The 20,163-nt window shown below is 39.1% G+C and overlaps 1 protein-coding gene across 3 annotated transcripts in view; it reads right to left on the bottom strand.

Annotated features, from left to right (window-relative positions):
• Window positions 1-20,163, bottom strand: part of bltp3b (bridge-like lipid transfer protein family member 3B) — a 105,637-nt gene that overhangs the window by 43,521 nt on the left and 41,953 nt on the right. For all 3 annotated transcript variants that reach the window (XM_052034101.1, XM_052034102.1, XM_052034100.1), the window contains exons 3-9: window positions 13,699-13,737; window positions 11,359-11,450; window positions 10,892-11,081; window positions 9,752-9,892; window positions 8,384-8,554; window positions 5,440-5,620; window positions 4,163-4,246 (exon numbers count right to left, since the gene is read on the bottom strand). In XM_052034101.1, coding sequence (XP_051890061.1) covers window positions 4,163-4,246; window positions 5,440-5,620; window positions 8,384-8,554; window positions 9,752-9,892; window positions 10,892-11,081; window positions 11,359-11,450; window positions 13,699-13,737 — 898 coding nt within the window. The remainder of the gene's footprint in view (window positions 1-4,162; window positions 4,247-5,439; window positions 5,621-8,383; window positions 8,555-9,751; window positions 9,893-10,891; window positions 11,082-11,358; window positions 11,451-13,698; window positions 13,738-20,163) is intronic.

Genomic DNA, 20,163 nt, shown 5'->3' with positions numbered 1-20,163 from the left:
AGGTCAGCAACAAAGTGAACTCCACCGGATTACTCCCAATTTCCATACGTGGAGTGTAGTAACAGACACAGTAATTGTTTCTCATCCATCGATAGAGAAACTAGCAGGCTGGTGTCTCTCTCTCTTTTCTCTCTCTCTCCTCTGACTGACTTGGACCGACTTCTTCAACAACTTCATTACATCTTTTATCTTCTGTTGACGTAAGCACGCCACACACACACCACTATGCTCTATCTTAAAGGAACTTTCACCTAGTCCGTAACATCAGGTGATAGGCGAGTCCAGGTGATAGTGGGAAGCCAGGTGGGTAGCGGTGGGGGGCGAGATGCAAGAAGCCAAGAGGTGATAGGTAGAAGAGGCAAAGGGCTGAAGGAGGAGAAATCTGATAGGAGAGGGTCAAGGACCATAGAATAAAGGGAATGCGGTGGGGAATAGATGGGCAGGTCATGAGGGTGGGGGAAGGGGAAAGAGAAGGGTGGAGGGGGCCACAGGAATGAAGGAAGACAAAGGAAGGGGGGAAAAGGAGGGGAAAAAAAGGGGGCAGAAGAGGGGAAGGGTTACCGGAAGTTAGTGAAGTCAATGTTGAGGCCATCAGGTTGGAGACTACCAAGGCAGAATATGAGGTGTTGTTCCTCCAACCTACGTCTGGCCTCAACGTGACAGTAGAGGAGGCAGTGGATAGACATGTCAGTATGGGAGTGGGATGTGGAATTGAAGTGGCTGGCCACCGGGAGATCCTTGCTTTTGCGGCGGACGCAGCGAAGGTGCTCAACGAAGTGGTCACCCGATCTGCGTCAGGTCTCACCAATGTAGAGGAGGCCGCACCGGGAGCACCGGATGCAATAAATATATATGTCTCTTTTACAGTAAATATTGCAAAACAGAATTTGACTCCTCTTCTTAAATGTTTTCCATTTTTCCACATAATTAAGCAAAAGGCCAAGTCTGATTTGTAAAGTACTGAACAGAAATAATAGTTGAACCTATGATCTCAATGTTAGAACTTTGTATCAAATAAATACAACCCAGACAGTTCAATGTAGAAAAACACAAAAATATGTTCTCCATTCAGTGTTTCTGCAGCCAAATACTAGTTGTGATAATATGAGGTATTAGGTTGCCAATAAAAAGTAACATGCTTTGTGTTCACTGACATCAAGGATAACTCTTATTTTATGTTAAAACCATTTATTGAAATTTTCATCCTTCCTCTTTATAGAGTGGCTCTACTTCGTTAGGAGCTTGAGGAGATTTGGTATGTCACCAAAAACTCTCGCGAATTCCTACTGATGTCCGGTGCAGAGCATTCTGACTGGTTGCATCATAGCCTGGTATAGAGGCGCCAATACACGGGATCATAAGAGGCTGCACAGGGTTGTAGACTCACCCAGCTCCATCACAGGCATAACCCTCCCCACCATTGAGGACATCTTCAAGAGATGCCTCAAGAAGGCAGCATCCATCACTAAGGACTCTCACCATCTGGACATGCCCTCTTCTCATTACTACCATCAGGGAGGAGGTACAGGAGCCTGAAGATCCACACTTAACGATTTAGGAACAGTTTCTTCCCCTCTGCCATCAGATTTCTGAATGGTCCAAGAACCCATGAATAATACCTCGTTATTTCTTTTTTATGCACTATTTATTTTGTAATTTATAGTAAGTATATGTCTTTGCACGGTACTGCTGCCACAAAACAACACATTTCACGTCATACAAGTCAGTGACAATACACCTGATCCAGATGTAGTAACAAATGTCTGACATCTTCCACAGAAGAATTTGTCTTTAAAAAGAATACATGCTTAAATCTTCAGTGTACTCTGCAATACGCTTAGAGTACTGTGCCCAGTTCTGGTCACCTCATTATAGGAAGGATGTGGAAGCACTGGAAAGGGTGCAGAGGAGATTTACCAGGATGCTGCCTGGTTTAGAGAGTATGCATTATGAGGAGAGACTAAGGGAGCTAGGGCTTTAATCTTTGGAGAGGAGGAGGATGAGAGGAGACAAGATAGAGGTGTACAAAATATTAAGAGGAATAGATAGATTGGAGAGCCAGCGCCTCTTTTCCAGGGCACCAATGCTCAATACAAGAGGGCATGGCTTTAAAGTAATGGGTGGGAAGTTCAAGGGAGATATCAGAGGAAGGTTTCTTTACCCAGAGAGTGGTTGTGGCATAGAATGCGCTGCCTGGGGCAGTGGTGGAGGCAGGTACATTGGTCAAATTCAAGAGCTTACTAGTTAGGCATATGGAGGAATTTAAAATAGAGGGATATGTGGGAGGAAGGGATTAGACAGTCTTAGGCGAGGTTTAAAGGTTGGCACAACATTGTGGGCCAAAGGGCCTGTATTGTGTTGTATTGTTCTATGTTCTAAATGACAGCCTCAGATTCACAGGTGAAGCACTGCCTCACCTGGCAGGACTGTCTAGGGCCCTGAATGGTGGTGAGGGGTGAGGGAGGAGATGTAGGGACAGGTGTAGCACTTAGTGTGATTGCAGGGATAAGTGCCGGGAGGGTCATCAGTGGGGAGGGACAAATGGACTAGGGATTCGCAGACAGCACAATCCCTGCAGAAAGCGGCAAGTGGGGGAGGAGGGGGGGGGGGGGGTGGTGCAGGGCAAAGAGGGGAAGATGTGCCTGGTGGTGGGATCCTGTTGGAGGTGACAGGATCCCATTGGAGGTGGCAGAAGTTGTGGAGAACACATCACTCCAAAAACAGGGGAGAGCCCAAAGAGGCCAATCACCTTTTGAAAGGAGCACTTCCAAGAACTCCAGCCAGGCTGACAGGAGGACGAAAAGTCTGCATGTCAACAGAGAAGCAGCAAAATCTCCAAAGCCAACTGAAGTTCTAAAATATGGTGAAGAAACACAGATTTTCAATCTTATTTCCCATGCTGGGTGGGGGGGTTCTGAAATGACCTAATTGAGACCATCTTCAAGAAAGGAGACAAAATTACTTAGAGGCATTTCCCTGCTGTCTGCTGTAAGTCATTGCAGCCACCCTCCACAAATGACTCCTGCCAATGACTGGAGAGCTGCTCCCACAAGGTGCAGAGTGGATTCCATCCATCAAGCAGCTCAATGGAGATTATCTTCACCACTTCACCATGCAACTAACTCCAAGGAAAATGCACAGAACAGTATCAACCACTACAAATAGCCTTTTATAACTTAAGTCTTTTACTCAGTCAGCTGAAGGACTGTGGAAAACCTTTTCTCAAATATGGCTGCACTCAGAAACTCAATTAATTGCATGCAAGTCATGATTCTAACCAAAGGGTCGACCACAAAGCCAATCCCAGTGCAGACTGGGGTCAAGCAAAGCTATGTCATTGCTCCAGTGTTGCAGTATTGCATTCCGTCTCCAAAAAGCTTCCTACTAGCTTGGAGCTATTCCACAAGACAAAAGAGACTCTACCAAAGTGCCCCTGCTGCACAACGTTGTCCCTGAAAACAAAAGTCCATGCTGAGATCCTGTAAAACATGGATCACGTTGCATATCTCATGACCAAGCACTCAGCAATGGCAGACATTGATGATGAAATTCACTGCCATCTCCAGTACACTTTCACAACCTTCAATCACCTCAGGAAAAGTGTGAAGATCAACGTCTCTAACCTGGCACAAAAGACAGATCTCTGCCCTCCTGAACATTCCAGTGACATGGATTACCTAGAACAAGCACCTCAAAACACTGGAGAGGCACCATAAACCCCAACTGCCCGAAATCCTCCAAATCAATTTGCAGGACCAGGAAATGCCCATTTTGTCTCCCTGTCAACGTGACCAGTACTGAGGCTCCAGTCACAGTCGACCAACTCCAATGTGCAGGCCACATTACACACATACCCAAAACCAGAGTCCCAAAATAGGCACTCAAAATGAGAAAGTGGCACTGAGAATCATATCTTTTCATTGGGAAGGAAGTGGAGTGTTGGCAAGTCATCCAGAAGCACAATAGACTAATTAAAGAATAATCAACTGTGATAACTCTGCTAGCTCCTAAACTAACTCATGTCCAAATTAAAAATTCGAATCCTATCTTTCAAATCACTTTTGCCTTTCCTGAGTTAGAGCAAGTTGAAACTCTGCATTTGAAATTCTCCAGACCAAGGATATGCATACTTTAGGTGCTTAACTGCATTTTAATACCATACCTGCTCTGTGATAGGGATAGTAATCCACTGTAATTTGTGTGAAAGAGAGTTGCATGGCTCCACCTGTGATCTCTCTTGGAAAATCTGCCAACAGATGGTGAAAATTGAGCTTACAGGCACTATTTCAATACGTATAAAGCAAAAATTAGTATTCAAATTTATTTTTCCCTTGAACAAGAAAAAATAATTCCATTAAACTCTCTACATTTACAATTTAACATTGGCAAATAATGGGTGAACTCTGTCTGCATGTAAAATGCATCTAGTCAATGAAAGCAATTGAAAGTAACAGCCACTGAGAAACTCTGTAGCAAAATTAGTAGTATCAGAAACTGCTAAAATTCAAGACAGATAAATTGAAGATAATGGTTAAATTGAAAGGAATGATGACAAGCAGAAACCATGAATGGTGTGAGACTTGTTAAGGGTAAATTTTGAAGTGACTAGGTGGTATCAATGTTTTTTTAAAATAGGCCCAATCAATAAATTAATTGATGAAACATGCCTTAAACACCATGTCCTTTTCAAGCACATGGAACAGATTACTGTCAGTTTTGAATCAAAATAGAAAAACAATCTTGGGGTCTTGAAAGAAAGTGACCAAGAATGGATCTTATAAACATGATAACAATACTAAACACATGCAGGAAGTGTCTCTGCAACAGTACTTTAAACTAAATCTTGATACAGTAAGAATCCACTTCAACCATTCAAAAATCCTGATGATTTGGCATCTCACTCACCAGGTAATGTTTCCCATGAGTTTGCTGGTTGCCGTACTCCCTCCCACTCCCCTGGGTCCGTGAACTGCTCTCTTGGTGGCTTCCCTGCTCCCTCCCCCGCACAATTGACCACGCTCCAGGTTCTTGCACTCTCCCCACCAATCCCAAGACTTGCCAGGTCCCTGGTGCTCTCCCCACCAAGCTTCACCGAGTCCCTGGTTCCCATGCTCCCCAAAACTTAGTGAGTTCATTACAGTATTTGCTATACTAATGTAACATTATGAAAAAATTAACATGGGGGGAATTAATATGAATAACATCCAGTAGTCTGGAAAATCCACCAGTACAGCATCAATGTCCCAAATGTGCCAAATTAAGCACTTTACCCAAATAGGATAAAGGTCAAAAAAAGTACAACTTTAGTACGCTTGTCAATGTGACATTGCAAAAACTAATGCTACAAATTTCAATACAAAACCAAAGTGTACAAGAAGAATTCCAGTTTTCACCGTATTCATTTCAAGTCGAGCTCAAAAAAACAATAAGACAATTTACCTCTTTCCTTCACGTGAATGTCATCACATATGTGCAAATCCAAATGAGAAATAATTAAATGATAAGATGTTTCCTTTACATCAAAAGCATTGAAGAGTTTGGCAATAGTATCATTCTGATCAGCAGCTGCTGTAGTTTGTGGGGTTCTGACCTGTTGTGAAACAGGAACTGGAGCTGTACTCTGCAAGAAGAATGTATAAATGCAGGTCAATTCCATCAATCTAAAATTTAAGTGAATTTTAACTACTTTGAATTAATGTTTTTCATAAGAAAGGTCATCAGCCTGGAATGTTTACCCTGCTTTGCTCTCCTTTGTTGACTATGTCCAACATTTTAGGTTTCAATTTCACAACCGAGTACTCTGCCACTAGATAATGATTTAAAATAAATTATAAAATGAACCTGTGTTTTAAAAAAATATTCACTATTACAATAGTGTTCATGTTTCCAAATCAATTATTTTCAAGACCTGCAATCAACCTTTGCACCCTTGCCTCCAGATTCATTACCCAACCACTTCCATAGTCTAAACCAGGTCTTTCAATATTTTCTCAGAACCAGAGCTGAACTTCAAACCTCACATTTTTACCCATAATTTAGACAACTTCTGTTGTATTGGACATTACCATTCCCCCTGAACATCTGCTGACCAAATCCCATGTACATCTTTACATTCAATTTACTCAAGTTATTCTCCTATACTCAAATCACCCATACCCTCAATCATATCCGGCACTTGGTCCCACCCAATCCTTTGCTTACATGGGCCGCCTCTCACCAACAAACTCCATTTAAAATCCTGGTCTACATCTTCCAAGACTTCCCTTCAGCTTTACAACTGCTCCACCATCATCAGTCCATGAACTACAGGTTTTTGTTTAGTTCCCATGACCAGTTCCATCAGCTGCCTCAGCCGCACTCAAACTTGTGCTGCACCTCTGTGTTTTCAGTCTATTAGTCAGCCTTTAGTCACCCCTAATAATCCCCCCAGGCAGACCTTATTATTCAAGCCTTCCTCCAGCATACTTTCCTCAACCTTGAAAGACCAAGACAATTTCCATGTTCAAGATTGCAGCACACAAATAATTTGAATTACAACAGAGAACACAAACAATTGAATGGTGTAAATTATGCTATTCCTATCCTAAATAATTTCCATATTACCTCAAAATGCAACGTAATCAATGACTATTTAAAATGTTACATTTCCTTTTACATCCTATTCCAATAACATTGTGCAACTCCTAACGTAAGAAAATCTCACTTATGAGTAATTTTGATAATCTGAGACCAAAGCTGAAACAGTTCCTGTGGTCTGAGACTGAATCATGATTCAGGAAATTAGCCACCAAATTTAAACCATGCAAAATTTAATAAAATCACACCATGATTTTTCTAAAAAAGGATTTTTATGTACAAATATATTGCAGGAAAACACATTCACAATAGTTACATTTCAAAATTCATTTTGTATCTGAACAAACCAAGCGACTTTCCACACCAACTCTCCTGGTGGAGAGGTTGTAAAGCTGAAGGGATTGGGTTTAGGTAGTCTTGGAAGATGTAAACCAGGATTTTAAATGGAGTTTGTTGGTGAGAGGCAGCCCATGTAAACATGTTGGGACTAAGTGCCGGATATGATTGAGCAATTAACCCAGGGAGGAGTTCAGAGTTGACCCTGCCCTTTGCTATGTAGACCTACAGTGCAGTTTGCAAGATCTAATTAACCGGCAGAAGTCCAAGACTCTCGAGCATACACAAAAGCCCAGACTTTTTCTCAACTGTTTAATAAGCTGCAGACACCTGCAAGAACTTGGGCTAGGAAATCTGACCACTGTGCAAGAATGGTGGTACTCTTGATCGAACAGGAAGAAATGGCAGTGGAGGGAATAGATAGAAATTATGTTCTTTTTCTATTTTGTGGTGATTTAAATGTAGTTAATTAATTTAATTGTGCTCTACCATTATGATTTTAAATTAACAATAGTTGTTTTCACAGGTTTGAGTATTATTGAATGTTAACTACTTCAGTCTAAATCACGACTTGGATTACTGACAAACCTGGCAACAGAACCTCATTAGCTGTCAAACAGTCCAGGTGGCAAGGTCCACCATTTGTTGGGCCTCAGCACACTTTTGCAGAAGACTGCGCTCAGTGGTTTGGGGAAAGTTGCAAGCTTTTGAGACTCAGTTAAAAGAAGATCCACGTACTCTGAGAGATTCAGAGCTTCAAACAATAAATCACCAATTTCAGTATTTTCTTGTGTGTATGAAACAATGCCTTTTTCTTTTAAAACAACTAGCTGGTTAAATTCTTAACAGGCCGTAGAAAATAATTTAAAAATCCAAAATGAAGTCAATAGCGGATTCAGAAAATACTTAGGCACCAAACTATTTCACCACACAATTTGTTATGTGAAACACCTTCTCTCTGTTACTTCATTCTAATCCACACAAATCTCCCACAAAGAGCTGTCACTTTCACATTGCTAACAACCAAACCCAAGGAAAACACGAGTTTTATATTCTCGATTGAAAGATTAAAATATTCTGAATAGTGACTAAAGGTCAGAGATCCGATCTCAAAACTCAAAATATGCAATCAGCTCAAACTTTGCTCTCTCAGCTTAGTTTATTAGCACTCAAAGAGTATGTTGCTTCGTTGCACTCAAGAGTATGAGTGATTCCATAAATAATGAAATCAGTTTGTTTTCAGGATAACTTAGCTATAATTATTCACATTTAAGTAACCTGTAATTAGCATTTGGAATCCTGCTAGAAAGTTTTCATTCCATAAAGTTGAATTACATAAAATTTAAAAATTGCAAATGCCCTTTAGGGCTTAAATAGACAAGCTAATAGTTTCATTTCTACATATGTGCAATTATTCCCACGTATTTATTACAAAATAATACTCCATATGGAATAAATTGTAAACAACAACCTGGGTTGGTGCAGAAGCCATACTCTTCCTTTGCTGCGCAGATTTTTCTATGACTTCACTCAGAGATTTTGAATACTGTGCCATTGCCTTCAACTGGGAGTCAGTCAACACCCACAACAAATCATCCAATATAAGCACCAGCTTTGATGCGACTACATTACAGTCTTTTAACTGTTGAAACAAGAACAAAGAAACAAAAGATCTCAAATCCTGTTTGATACTCAAAACATGGGCTGAAGCTAAAATGGGAGTTCGACCTCACTCATTTGTTAACAAAATATTTCCCAAGCATTAACAATGATCTCCACACAAACAATTAAGAAGTCTTCACACTGATGAGATGCAGTAAAACTCTGATAATCCAACATGCTCAGGTTTTGGTCATGCCGTACTAACAGAATTTCTGGACTACAGGATGTCATCAAGTCCGATATACTTTAAGTTACTATTTTACTTTAAAGATGTTGGAGTGTAATATAACACATTTTCCATGTAATCCAATGAGTTTTAAAGCGAGAATGGGAAACTTCACCTAGTCAGCCAGATGCAGAAGTATCAGGACTTCTGAATAGTCAGATAGTGGTTGATCAGAGTTTCACAGTACATCACAAGCCAAGATACAAGTTGGGTGTGGGGAGGGGCGGAGGTGGAAGATTCGGAAAAGGAGTGGCAGACACTAAGGAATGGAAACAAACCATAAACAGAACATCACCAGTTATGGAGGAGTGTTTGGTTATTCAATCAAATACTAATAAACTCATTTTTTTTTAAACTTTTTATCCATCGTAGTACACAAATATTTTCTATGACTGAAATTACAGACAGTTCCAAATACAAATATTTCATGCTATTATTTGTCTACAAACTAAATGACAAAATTCAAGCTCATTTTCAAAACCATCTCATACAAGTCCTATAAAAAAGTCAAGCAGACTCATGTCCCACAAGAATACCACTGCCCTTGCATACAAATTAGTGGATTAGAAATGCGATGCATTTGCATCATGCTGTTGCTGATTTGTCCGACGGAAAATTACTTTCCTCATCAGGTCTATTCAATAAGAAAATAAACTGGTAGTTTAACAGACACCCAAGTTTTCTATTTAGAAAGTGGTGGATGTTTGTGGCCAAACACACAGCTTTTTATGGGTTTTTCCTCAAGATTATTTTGCTGTCTGAATACGGGCAGAATATGCACTCGTCCAAGAAAATCTTTGACAAAGTTCTCTATGCCTGTCCATATAAAATCGGTAGCCGTACTTCTACACTCTACCGTTGATCCATTAATTTATTATTGCAAGTTCTAAACTGCATGCATGCAACATTGCTGTGACTTTTCTGCCAAAGAAATCATTTACTATTTCATACCCTTCGCTTCAAGCTGACTTTCAGCTTGGACTGGTTTGTGATGAGTCTCACTGGTGCACTTAGTATGTCATGTTCCTCATTCTGGATTGCATCTGCCTCTATTCGGATCATCTGCCAGGTGATCTCCTTGAATGTCAAAACCTGAGTACAGAAGTAACAATTCAACTATCAACCAGCAAAAATAAACACCAGATTTTTTGTTTAAATATGCAAAGACCCAGGGATAAAACTGTATTAGTGTTTTAAAGAGATATTCAGTTGTTACTGTTCTAAGAAAACCACATTACTACATTGCTTAATAGACCTTAATACAATAGACAAGCTGACTCTAGTTAATGAAGTTACATTGTTCAAAGAGCGAGCAGAAAATGTGGCAGCACAGGCATGTCTCGCAGATGTGCTTACGGTGAGCCATCAGCTCCACATTCCTGCACCATCTTCCTATTCCTCGACTTTCTTGGTACCAAAAGGCTATAATAGAATGTCACTCTAATGCTACCTGATGGTTTTGTTTAAAAAATTGGATTTTTTGCCCTCATTACCCCAAAGGTGGGGGCAGGCAACCTTCTGGAATCAGAGCAGTCTATCTGGTGAAGTAGTCCCAAGATATCTCATGGGTTTCTTACATTTGACTGGAATGCAAGGCAATTTCAGAGTAGTCTGGAGTCAAATGTCGACCAGACCAGCTAAGGGTAACGGATTCACTTTCCTAAAGTTAATCAGATTTTTTTTTAAGAAAATCAACAATCTCGAAGCTTCATGGTTACCAGAAATGTCACACGGTTTCTATTTCAATTTTGTTGAACTTAATTTAAATTCTCTAGCTGCCACGGTGGGATATGAACTTGTCTTTTTGCCTACTCCAAACATATCATTCATTGACCATGAGGCAGAGATTCCCCAAATTTTCACTTTCTAGGTGCTCAAAAGATAAAGGTCAAGATGTCTCAGGAAGCATGCAGGTTTAGTTTTCTGCAGAGATGTATGGTGACAACTAGGGCCCTGTGTCAGAATTTTGTGAGCATTATTAAACGATTCAAGTGGTCTTTGTGCACACAAAACTTGAACCCGTCGTTCAAATACTTCAACAACTAAATAATGAAAGAGCAAGACCAACTCCAAAAGAAAGATATCATTTACCTCGCCACGTTGAGGATCTTGTATTCGGGTGAACCGTAGGTCACTTTGTTGCCAACTTGTATTTACACTATATATTTGCAGCTGGGACAACTCAAAAGATGCATTAAAAGCTTTTGCCTTGATTTTAATAATGATGGAATTCACAGAAAGGGAGATGCCTTCTACAACTTTTTCAGCAAAGCCATACTCACTACAGGAAGAAGAAAAAAAATTAAATTATGAACTGAACTAATATTCTCTCGTTCTGTATTTAACATATCAATTTTAGGTGACCAGCTAACTTGTTCCCTTTTTAAAAGAAGCAAAATATAAATCATTAACTACACTAAAAAAAACAATGTGCACTTTTACAAATTTACATTTGCATTTCATCTAAAAAGTTTTATATATGAAAACAGAAATGCAACAGGATCAAATACATTTTGACTATAGCAATTTTTCCTGAATGATTTGTCGTCATGTCATACCTCTGCCCTGAAGCGGTTGCGATAGGAGACGGGCCATTAGGAGGACGAGGCTCCTCACAAGTTCTCATCTCCATTTCTACCCTATCCAGGCACTAGATGAAGACAAAAGAAAAACACAATATCCAGATTGAAGTGACTAACAAAACAGTTCAATTCCTTGTACATTTCTTGTGATATAGAAGTCAACACAAAAATTACAGTTCCACAATGACGCCAATCTAGAATTTCATTGAAGTGACATGTTTCCTGTATGATATTGGACAAAAATGCATCATAAGGCTTTTTAAAGATGATTACACCCGACTTTCAACACTACTTCACCAATACCTACATATAATTAGTTAGAACAGTGATAGTGTTTGCAAGCAAGAACTCAGATAATCTTCCAAAAGCTTAAGAAAACCAACATCAAATGTATTTGTTTTCCACAACTCAATTTTTCCTATAAGCTGAATTCCCACCAACCCCTCCTACATGGGAAATAGCTTCCCATGAAGAAAAAGATTTTTTCAAAAAAAGTGATCAATAATATTAGTATAGATAAGTGTAATGGCAGGACTCTCAGAGTCATTGAAATACAAAGGAATCTTGGGGTGCAAGTCCATAGATCCCTGACAGTGGTAACACACAGACAGAGTGGTACAGAAGGTGTCTGGCATACTTGCTTTCATCAGCCAGGGTTTAAGTGTAAGTCGGGAAGTCACGTTGCAGTATAATAAAACTTTGATTAGGCCACATTTGGAGTACTGTGTGCAGTTCTGGTCAATGCGTCGCAGGAAGGATGTGGAGGCTTTGAAGAGGGTACAGAAGAGGTCCACCAGATGTTGCCTGGATTAAAGAGTATTAGCTATAAATAAAAGTTGGACAAACTTGGATTTTCTTCTCTGGAGCAGAGGCTGAGGGGCAACCTGATAGAAGTATACAAGATTATGAGGGGCATATATACTCAGTCTTCCACCCCTCAAGAGTGGAAATGTCAAATACTTGAGGGCATAGCTCTTAAGGTGAGGGGGGAATGTTTAAAGGAGGTTTATGAGGCAATTTTTTGTTAAAAAAGCAGAGAGCAGTAGGTGCCAGGAATGTGCTGCCAAGGAAAGTGGTGGAAGCAGACACAATGGCAATGTTTTAGAAGTATTTTGACAGGCACATGAGCAGGCACGGAATAGAGGGATATAGATCATGTGCAGACAGATGGGACTAGTTTGGATTGGCTTTCAGACTACCAAAGATGGGTGAATATTGGATTCATTGTGTGGGTGTTTATATGACAGTACAAGTATTCTGGAAGAACAAAAATCAATGCGACAGAAGAATTCATCACGTAAACCAAGCCAACTTGTGTGATTTCACTCCAAGATAATGGCCTAGAATTTACTGGTGGCAACAAGTCACTCGCTCTTGCCATTGACTTACATGGTGAGTAAACTTTGAAAATCCCTTTTTGCCTCTTGCATCCCAGTTGCCTGATACTCAATGGCATGGCTCTAGCCACTGACAGAATCTTGAAAGCGTAAATAATATTAGATTGGGTGACAGAGTGGGGGATGGAGAGAAAACAAACCTTGCCCCGGAACAGCCAAAATACTGTGACTATAAACTGAGACATATTATGATTCAGCCACCATCGATACTTCTTAATGTCCCCTGGCATTCATAAAGTATTAAAAATCAAACTGAAAATATTAATAAATTTAAAATCAAATGAAACTGTACTTAAATGACATATTAACTTGCTCACTAGAATGGAGAAGCCATTCCTGAGCCAGGTTTAATCTGGGTGCAGCCCTGCAGGCAAATTCTCCAGCATAAGCACAAGGGAACTATCAAATTCATATGTTCCCACTAGACTCCATGACAGTCCAACAGAGCAGTCTTGAAAACACTGGTGAAAAGTGAACCTCCACCTCAATATACAAATCAGGAACTTGGTGGCATCTTGCAAATAGTATCAACTACTGCCACAGCATATCTGTGAATTCCCACAGTGACATTACAGGGCTGTGATGATTGGCCTCCGTAAACCATAATCATTTTTTTCCCCTTGGTGATAAATAGGTTTTCAGCCACTCAACAGCAAAACACTGGCTGTAGTTCAGATCTTCATACATGCCAAACTGAACTGAATAATACAACACCAGATACATGAGCACCTATTCATCCTGCTTCCCTCTGGAGTACACTGGAATATAGATAAATGCATATTAAACACTGCCCTGAATAATGAACTTAATTTAAAAACTAAGCTGCTCTATTATTTCTTTTGGTGTCAAGTCTCATCAGAAACTTGAGCACTTAGCAGACAATTTATATTTAATTACTGTCATAAAATGAAAATTTTACCAAGCAGATTGGATGAGTCTTCAGTTTAGTCCAATGTATCTGAAAGAGAGAAGGAGAATTGATTACTCCATAAACATTTAATTTTCTTCTGAACTATATAATACACCTCAAATCCAAAATAAATAATCTGCCTCTCTTCTAGATGGCTTCATTCAACTTTTCCTGCAAGTTTTGCAATTTATTAATGTGACCATTTTTAAATTAAATGACAACAGTCATATACCATTCCTACTATCTTAGAAACGGTATCACAATGATATTTCACAATTGAGATTACAATGTTCAATGCACAAAGATTACTGATGAGAATCCAGGCACACTTCAAAAACCAATGATTGTTTGAGAAGTAGTTTTCATGTACCGAGATCAGATCTTTCGCCCAAGTATATTAATATCAACGAACCAATTTTAGCTTTGAGTGCTTTTTCTAAGCTAGTCAGCTGCAATATATGTCTCTATTCATGATAAAGGGTGTGTAACCAATTAAATCAAAAGACTGAAGTTACAAAAAAATGTAAAAGATGTATTTATTTGCTTGTCCAATTAATATCAATTATCCAATTAAAAACGTAGAAGGTCCCAATATGTAAAAGGTTACATATTAAAAAGAGATAAATGTATAAATTGCTGATTTGATAAATTACAAGTTTCTACCATTCTGCCTGGGCTCACACCAGTGATGATATTCTCACCTGCAAATCATGAGACTGGAAGTTCAAGCCTTGCCCATGAAATACGTAAAATTTGAGACTGGCATTACAATGCAGAACAGAAGAAATGCTGTTGTTCCTGTGAGACATGCCATCTTTCAAGATGTATGTGTTATTTGAATAATCTTACCTGGTGCAATCGTCAATGTAAATAACAATCGTATGATAGTTAACCTCTGGCATTGTTCTCAAAGGCTCAGCAAGTCTTCAAGAGAACCATATATAATTGTCAGTTGGCAAGAATGATGCAAATTTATACAACACACCAAAAAAAAAACAAACGATGGATAATTGACCAAGATTTCTTTGACTAATTCCTCCTCTAGCAACCCTGAGGTCAGAATGGAGCTCTATTCTGAAGCACTCTTAAAAGTGAATCCACAGCTAATGATCAACTTCAGGATCATCACTAGAGGACACTTTGCACTGATGAAATATACTCCAAGGAGCAAGACATCCTGTGCATCAAGGACAAAATATTTTTAACACCAAAATGTAGTAACTCCACGTCACTGTAATGAGCTTAGATATCTATCTTTAGAATGCAGCCCTTCCAAATTAGCTAGACCACACCTTGTTGTGACAAGAACTAAGTTATCTGGTTTGTCTTGTATGCGAGTGAAATGTTAAACATGTTTTACACTGCTTAAAAATATATTACTCATTCACAACAAACTATTCTGCTAGTTCCAATCAGCATTATTTAAGGACAATCATATTTTTGCTTAGAAATGTCAATGTTGATAAAATAGCTAATGGCACTCCGATTTTTCAAGAAATAATCCAATTTTCCAATCTAGTCTTTTTAAACCAAGATTGTAGAATGAAGAAGCAAATGAACATGAAGTGGTATCCTTGTGCCAGTTGAAAAGCACTAAGATACTGGTGAGAAAGTGGAATACAACATTGCATGTGAAGACCCTTGATTCATACTTGTTCTATGGATCCAATACAATTTGCAAACATTTTCCTGGATGCACATTTAATCAAGGCAGCCACAAGATTAAAGAAAAAAAACATGAATCATCTTGCTATAAACGTACTTTCAACAGTCAATGAAAGTATGGTATTTTTAAAATCTAGATAAAATGCTTGGTTTGTATGCCCTTTTCTTCAAAGCATACTTCCTGCTAACTTTGCATCTATAATTTTAAACACAATATTAAATTAAGAACATGGTCAGATAGTGGAAAACAGCCTTGTGAACCAAAATGCAAATCAGTCACCCAGTATCTCAGGAAACAATTGAGCAACTGATATTTTGGGTGCATATTCTTTTCCAAAAACCTGTTTACAGTCACTCCACAAGTTTTAATTTTTATTTGTATTTTCAACCCCCTGCATCAGTTTATCTTGTGATAGGCAAAAATCCATGAACTCTATACACCTGCTGTCCAGCACTTGATTCATTGTCCTGTAGGTACAAGCTCTTCAGGTATATGTAGTGAGGATTTCAGACCATCATCCTTTCAGACATCAAGTCCCAAACCCTTCCAGCCTCGATTTCTTTTCCAGCACCCTCCTAAACCTTCTATGAATTACTTTAAATCTATGCTACCCTCGTTTTTATTGCACCTTTACTTTAAGTCCCTTGCAATGCCCCAATTAAAGTCTCCCCTCCGCAACCTCTCTTCAAAGGAGCCAACACAGCCTATCTAAGCTTTCCTCATAGCTATAATCTGGTAACATCTTTTGCCCAAGACCGCAAGAAACTGCAGAGTTGTGAACGCAGCCCAGTCCATCATGCAACCCAGCCTCCTCTCCATTGACTCCGTCTGCACTTCCTGCTGCCTTGGGAAAGCAGTCACCACAATCAAAGTCCCCTCCCACCTGTCCTTCTCCGGTCGCACAGAAAATACAAAAGCTGGAAAGCATGTACCACCTGACTCAAGGACAGCTTCTATCTCAGTGTTAACAGACTCTTGTACGTACCTCTCATACGCTAAAGATAAACTTGATCTCCCAATCTACCTTGTCGTGGCCCTTGCACTTTATTTGTTTACCTGCACTGCACTTTCTCTGTAGGTACAACTATATTCTGCATTCTGTTTTTCCTTTGGCTACCTCAATGTACTTATGTTTGGCATGGTCTGACTGGATGGCATTCAAACAAAGCTACTTCACTATATCTTGGCACATGTCACGGTAATAAACCAACACCAATCCTCTCTACATTCCCTCTCGTACAATCAAGTTTTTCGTGTAATGCAGGGATCAGAATTGGACAAGCAAATAAACAACCATTATATACAGATCATGCTTAATATCTAAGCTCTTATGTTCTATGCCTCCTTAATACTGGAAAGCATCCTGTGTGGCTTTTTAACCAATATATTTGCCTGCCATTCTATCTTGAACCGTGGAAAACACTCTTAAGGTCCCTCTGTTGCCACACATATTTTGATATCTTCCCATTTGCTGTATATCCCCCTGCCTCAAATGCATATCCTCATTCTTTTATGAATTAAATTCCATTTTTTCCACTTTTCTATTGAAAGCTTTCCTCCTTGCAGTCAACCACATGGCCAATTTTTGGAGGGCAGTTTAAGAAAATAGTTTGTGGAGAGAGGCTGGGTTTGTCTTTGCAACTAGAAAGCAGGATCAAGTAGTGCTTATGTAGTTCAGGCAAACTGGCAATGGAATGGTTAAATCAGTTTGTTTTGGGCAAAGGTATTCCTCATAATAAAAGATGTGCAGACAAGCAGTATGCCATCCCAGAGTGATTGACTTTAAGCTTCATCTCAACTGACATTAAATATAGGCAAATTCCAGGATGGGGAAGTAGGAGTGAGGATCATGGGTCAGCTTCAGGTTGAACACTTCTGCTTCTCTTGGCTATGTATCACTTTCAATCAAAAGTATTCTTGTGGTTTAGTTGGTATCCATAGCAAACACCAGTCACAGTAGTTCCACGTTGCTGTGGTAATTTTCTGAAGAACAGTACCTTATTGTGTATGGTCCAACAAGTACATTACACTACTGTGACTTAACTGGAAAAATGTCAATTGTTGTTTCAATCTTTGCATTTAGATATTATGCTCATTTCCCCAGATCCTTTTGTTTTTATAAAAAGGCATGAAAACAGTTTACCGTTTATAGAAATTTCCAATACAATTAAAAACTGCAGCCTTCATCAACTTGCACTTGCACCAAATAACTCAAAATAAATCAATGACTCTTTTAATACCCACTGTCACAATTTCTCTAAAATTAAGCCACATGCCAAGAGAACCATGGCCCAGCAATAGAACAAGAACATTGTAGGTCCAATTGTATGAGCAGTGTTCCCACTTGGGGTATCTCTAATTGGTAGTTTAGGGCCATACAAATGAAAGTCTGAATGATGATCCAATACTCTTTATGGACATCCAGTTGTGACATCAACATTAAATGTAAAACACCAATGACTAAATTGGCTGCAGTATTTGATAAATAAAAAGTTGAAGTTTAATAAAAGAGAGAATTTAAACAACACTGGCAGCCAGTTTTAACAGCAGCATTGAAAGAATTCTCGATGTACTTACTGAAAAGTAAAAATGAAAAACAAATCTACCAGAGTTGAGACTATTCTTTGTCATGCAACCAAAACTTTAAGTCGCAATTTGCATTCTATCATAAAAGTAATCATTTCAAACAAATTACATAATACGATTAACTCCACTTTTGAAGTTTTGAACATAACACATAATTGTCTACATGGGTCATGTCATTCACACCCTTTTGTTCACTGCAGATGTACATTTTTCATGAAGTTGCAAGGGCAAGTCTTATGCCTATCCAAGCACAGAGCCTTTGTAGAGCTCAACTCTGAATACAGCAAATATATTACTACAAGGGGGACATACAAAGAAATCTATTTAACTTTCCACTGGGATCAGCTTGCCTCTTCCTCAGGATGCAGAACATCTGAAAATAATCACTGTCGGATACTCTATTTTTAAGCAGGAAACAGAATTAACATTTGAAGGCTGGTAACATTTTCAACAATGTAAGACTTCAATAAGGAATCAGCTAATATTACTTCCAGGAAGAAAAATCTAAGAGAGAGTAAAGCAAAAGATAAATGAACTGAAAATAAAGGTCAGGAGAAAAACTGATCCATTGATCCAGATTTTGCACCTTGCCCTTCAGATTTCCTGCTGTTGGCATGTTGATAACAAACATTGTTCCACTCGACTGGTTATGCAAAATAAAAAGGAAGTTGCATTTACGTAGCATTTTCACATTCCTTTCAGGATATCTCAAAGCCTAGCAAGTGTTTTTGAAGTGTCCCTGTGACGGAAAGAAGGTCAAATAGCCGAAGATCATTGGGCTTTGGAAAGCAGCTGTGATTAAGAAATTTCCAGACACTGGACAAAGATGCTGCAGACTGAACAATTTTCCCATTAATATTTTTGAGATTGCTGAAGAATTTTATGAGCCTCAGCAAGATGAAATTGTACTAGGTAGCAGCTTTCTTTGCTGTTTTGGTTAATTGACATTTAATTTTAAAAAACAGAAATATTTCAATAGAAATAAGATTTAAACAACTTTCAGGTTGTTCATTTGTGCTGCAAATCAGCCCATCTGACCTTCGAGTGATCAGCAGCCACCTTACCTTCCTGCTCTTTCAAACAATTCTTATAAATTATTTGTTGCATGGGTGTGATTCATTCCTCTTAAATAGTTTCCAGCAGCATTACAACAATGGTTCATTCCAGTAATTCAAAATACTACAATGCACTTTGGAATTTTTGAGATGGTTAAAAGGTGCTCTATACCCTTTCCCTAATCAGGACACATGGCAAGATGCTGTTTTTCTGAAGCCAACTGTGAATTGGAACAATTAAAAAGAGCAATTTTGCATATTTGTGTTCAACCACCAATCAACCCTGAATCTGAAAATGTTGCATGATTTACATGCAAATAACAATCAATGTGGTTCTGGTGCTGACAGACAGAATTCTGAAGAATATTTCAATAAAGCAGCATCATTCTTTGCCACTTTGCACAAAATTATCTGCTGCTATAATTTCCATCAAGTCTCAAACGAGCTTTCATCACAACAGTGCAGAAGTAGTGGGATAATGACAGTGAAAGTACTACTATTCAAAGCCATTACTGCTACACCACTAGCAAATACATCGGGATTAACAGATTTAAAAGCAGAAATCTTGACATTGCCATTATCAATTTATCACTCCTCAATTTCTCCCCTACCAGGCTCCACATTCAGCAGATCATCCTTTGCTATTTCCGCCACTAATTAAGATTCCACCACCAGACATCTCCCGGTCCAGCGTTCTGAAAAAGCCATTCCCTTCAATTCTCTGATCCACTTTTCCATCTCCATCAACCACCCTCGTCTCCTCATGGCCTTTGCAACCAGAAATGTTTTACCTCATCTCTTCCCACCATCCAGGAAGGAAACAGTCCTTCCAGGTGAAGCAGTGATTCACTTGCACTTCTTCCAATCTTGGTGCATTGCAGTTGATGGTCATGAAATGGCTCCATTCCACACTGACCTGTCTTTTGCCTCCTAAAGCGCTTCAACAGGAGGAGCAGCACATCTTCCATCTGGACAATGCAGCCTTCAGGGCTCCGTATCAAATACAACAATTTCAAATAACTTGCTTTACCTGCATTATTTGTGGCTAATTCTGCAGTAAAGTTACTCATTTGTAATATTGACTCGGTTTTTCTTTCTCCATTGACACAGCCTGTTCTGCTGTTTCCAGCATTCACCTTTTGGTTTTAGTAACAGCTCTCATCTTCC

Source organism: Pristis pectinata, chromosome 19, assembly GCF_009764475.1.
Source record: "Pristis pectinata isolate sPriPec2 chromosome 19, sPriPec2.1.pri, whole genome shotgun sequence".
NCBI classification, from domain to species: Eukaryota; Metazoa; Chordata; class Chondrichthyes; order Rhinopristiformes; family Pristidae; genus Pristis; species Pristis pectinata.
Note: the sequence above shows the minus strand (reverse complement) of the source record. Positions and strands in the feature narration are given on the sequence as shown.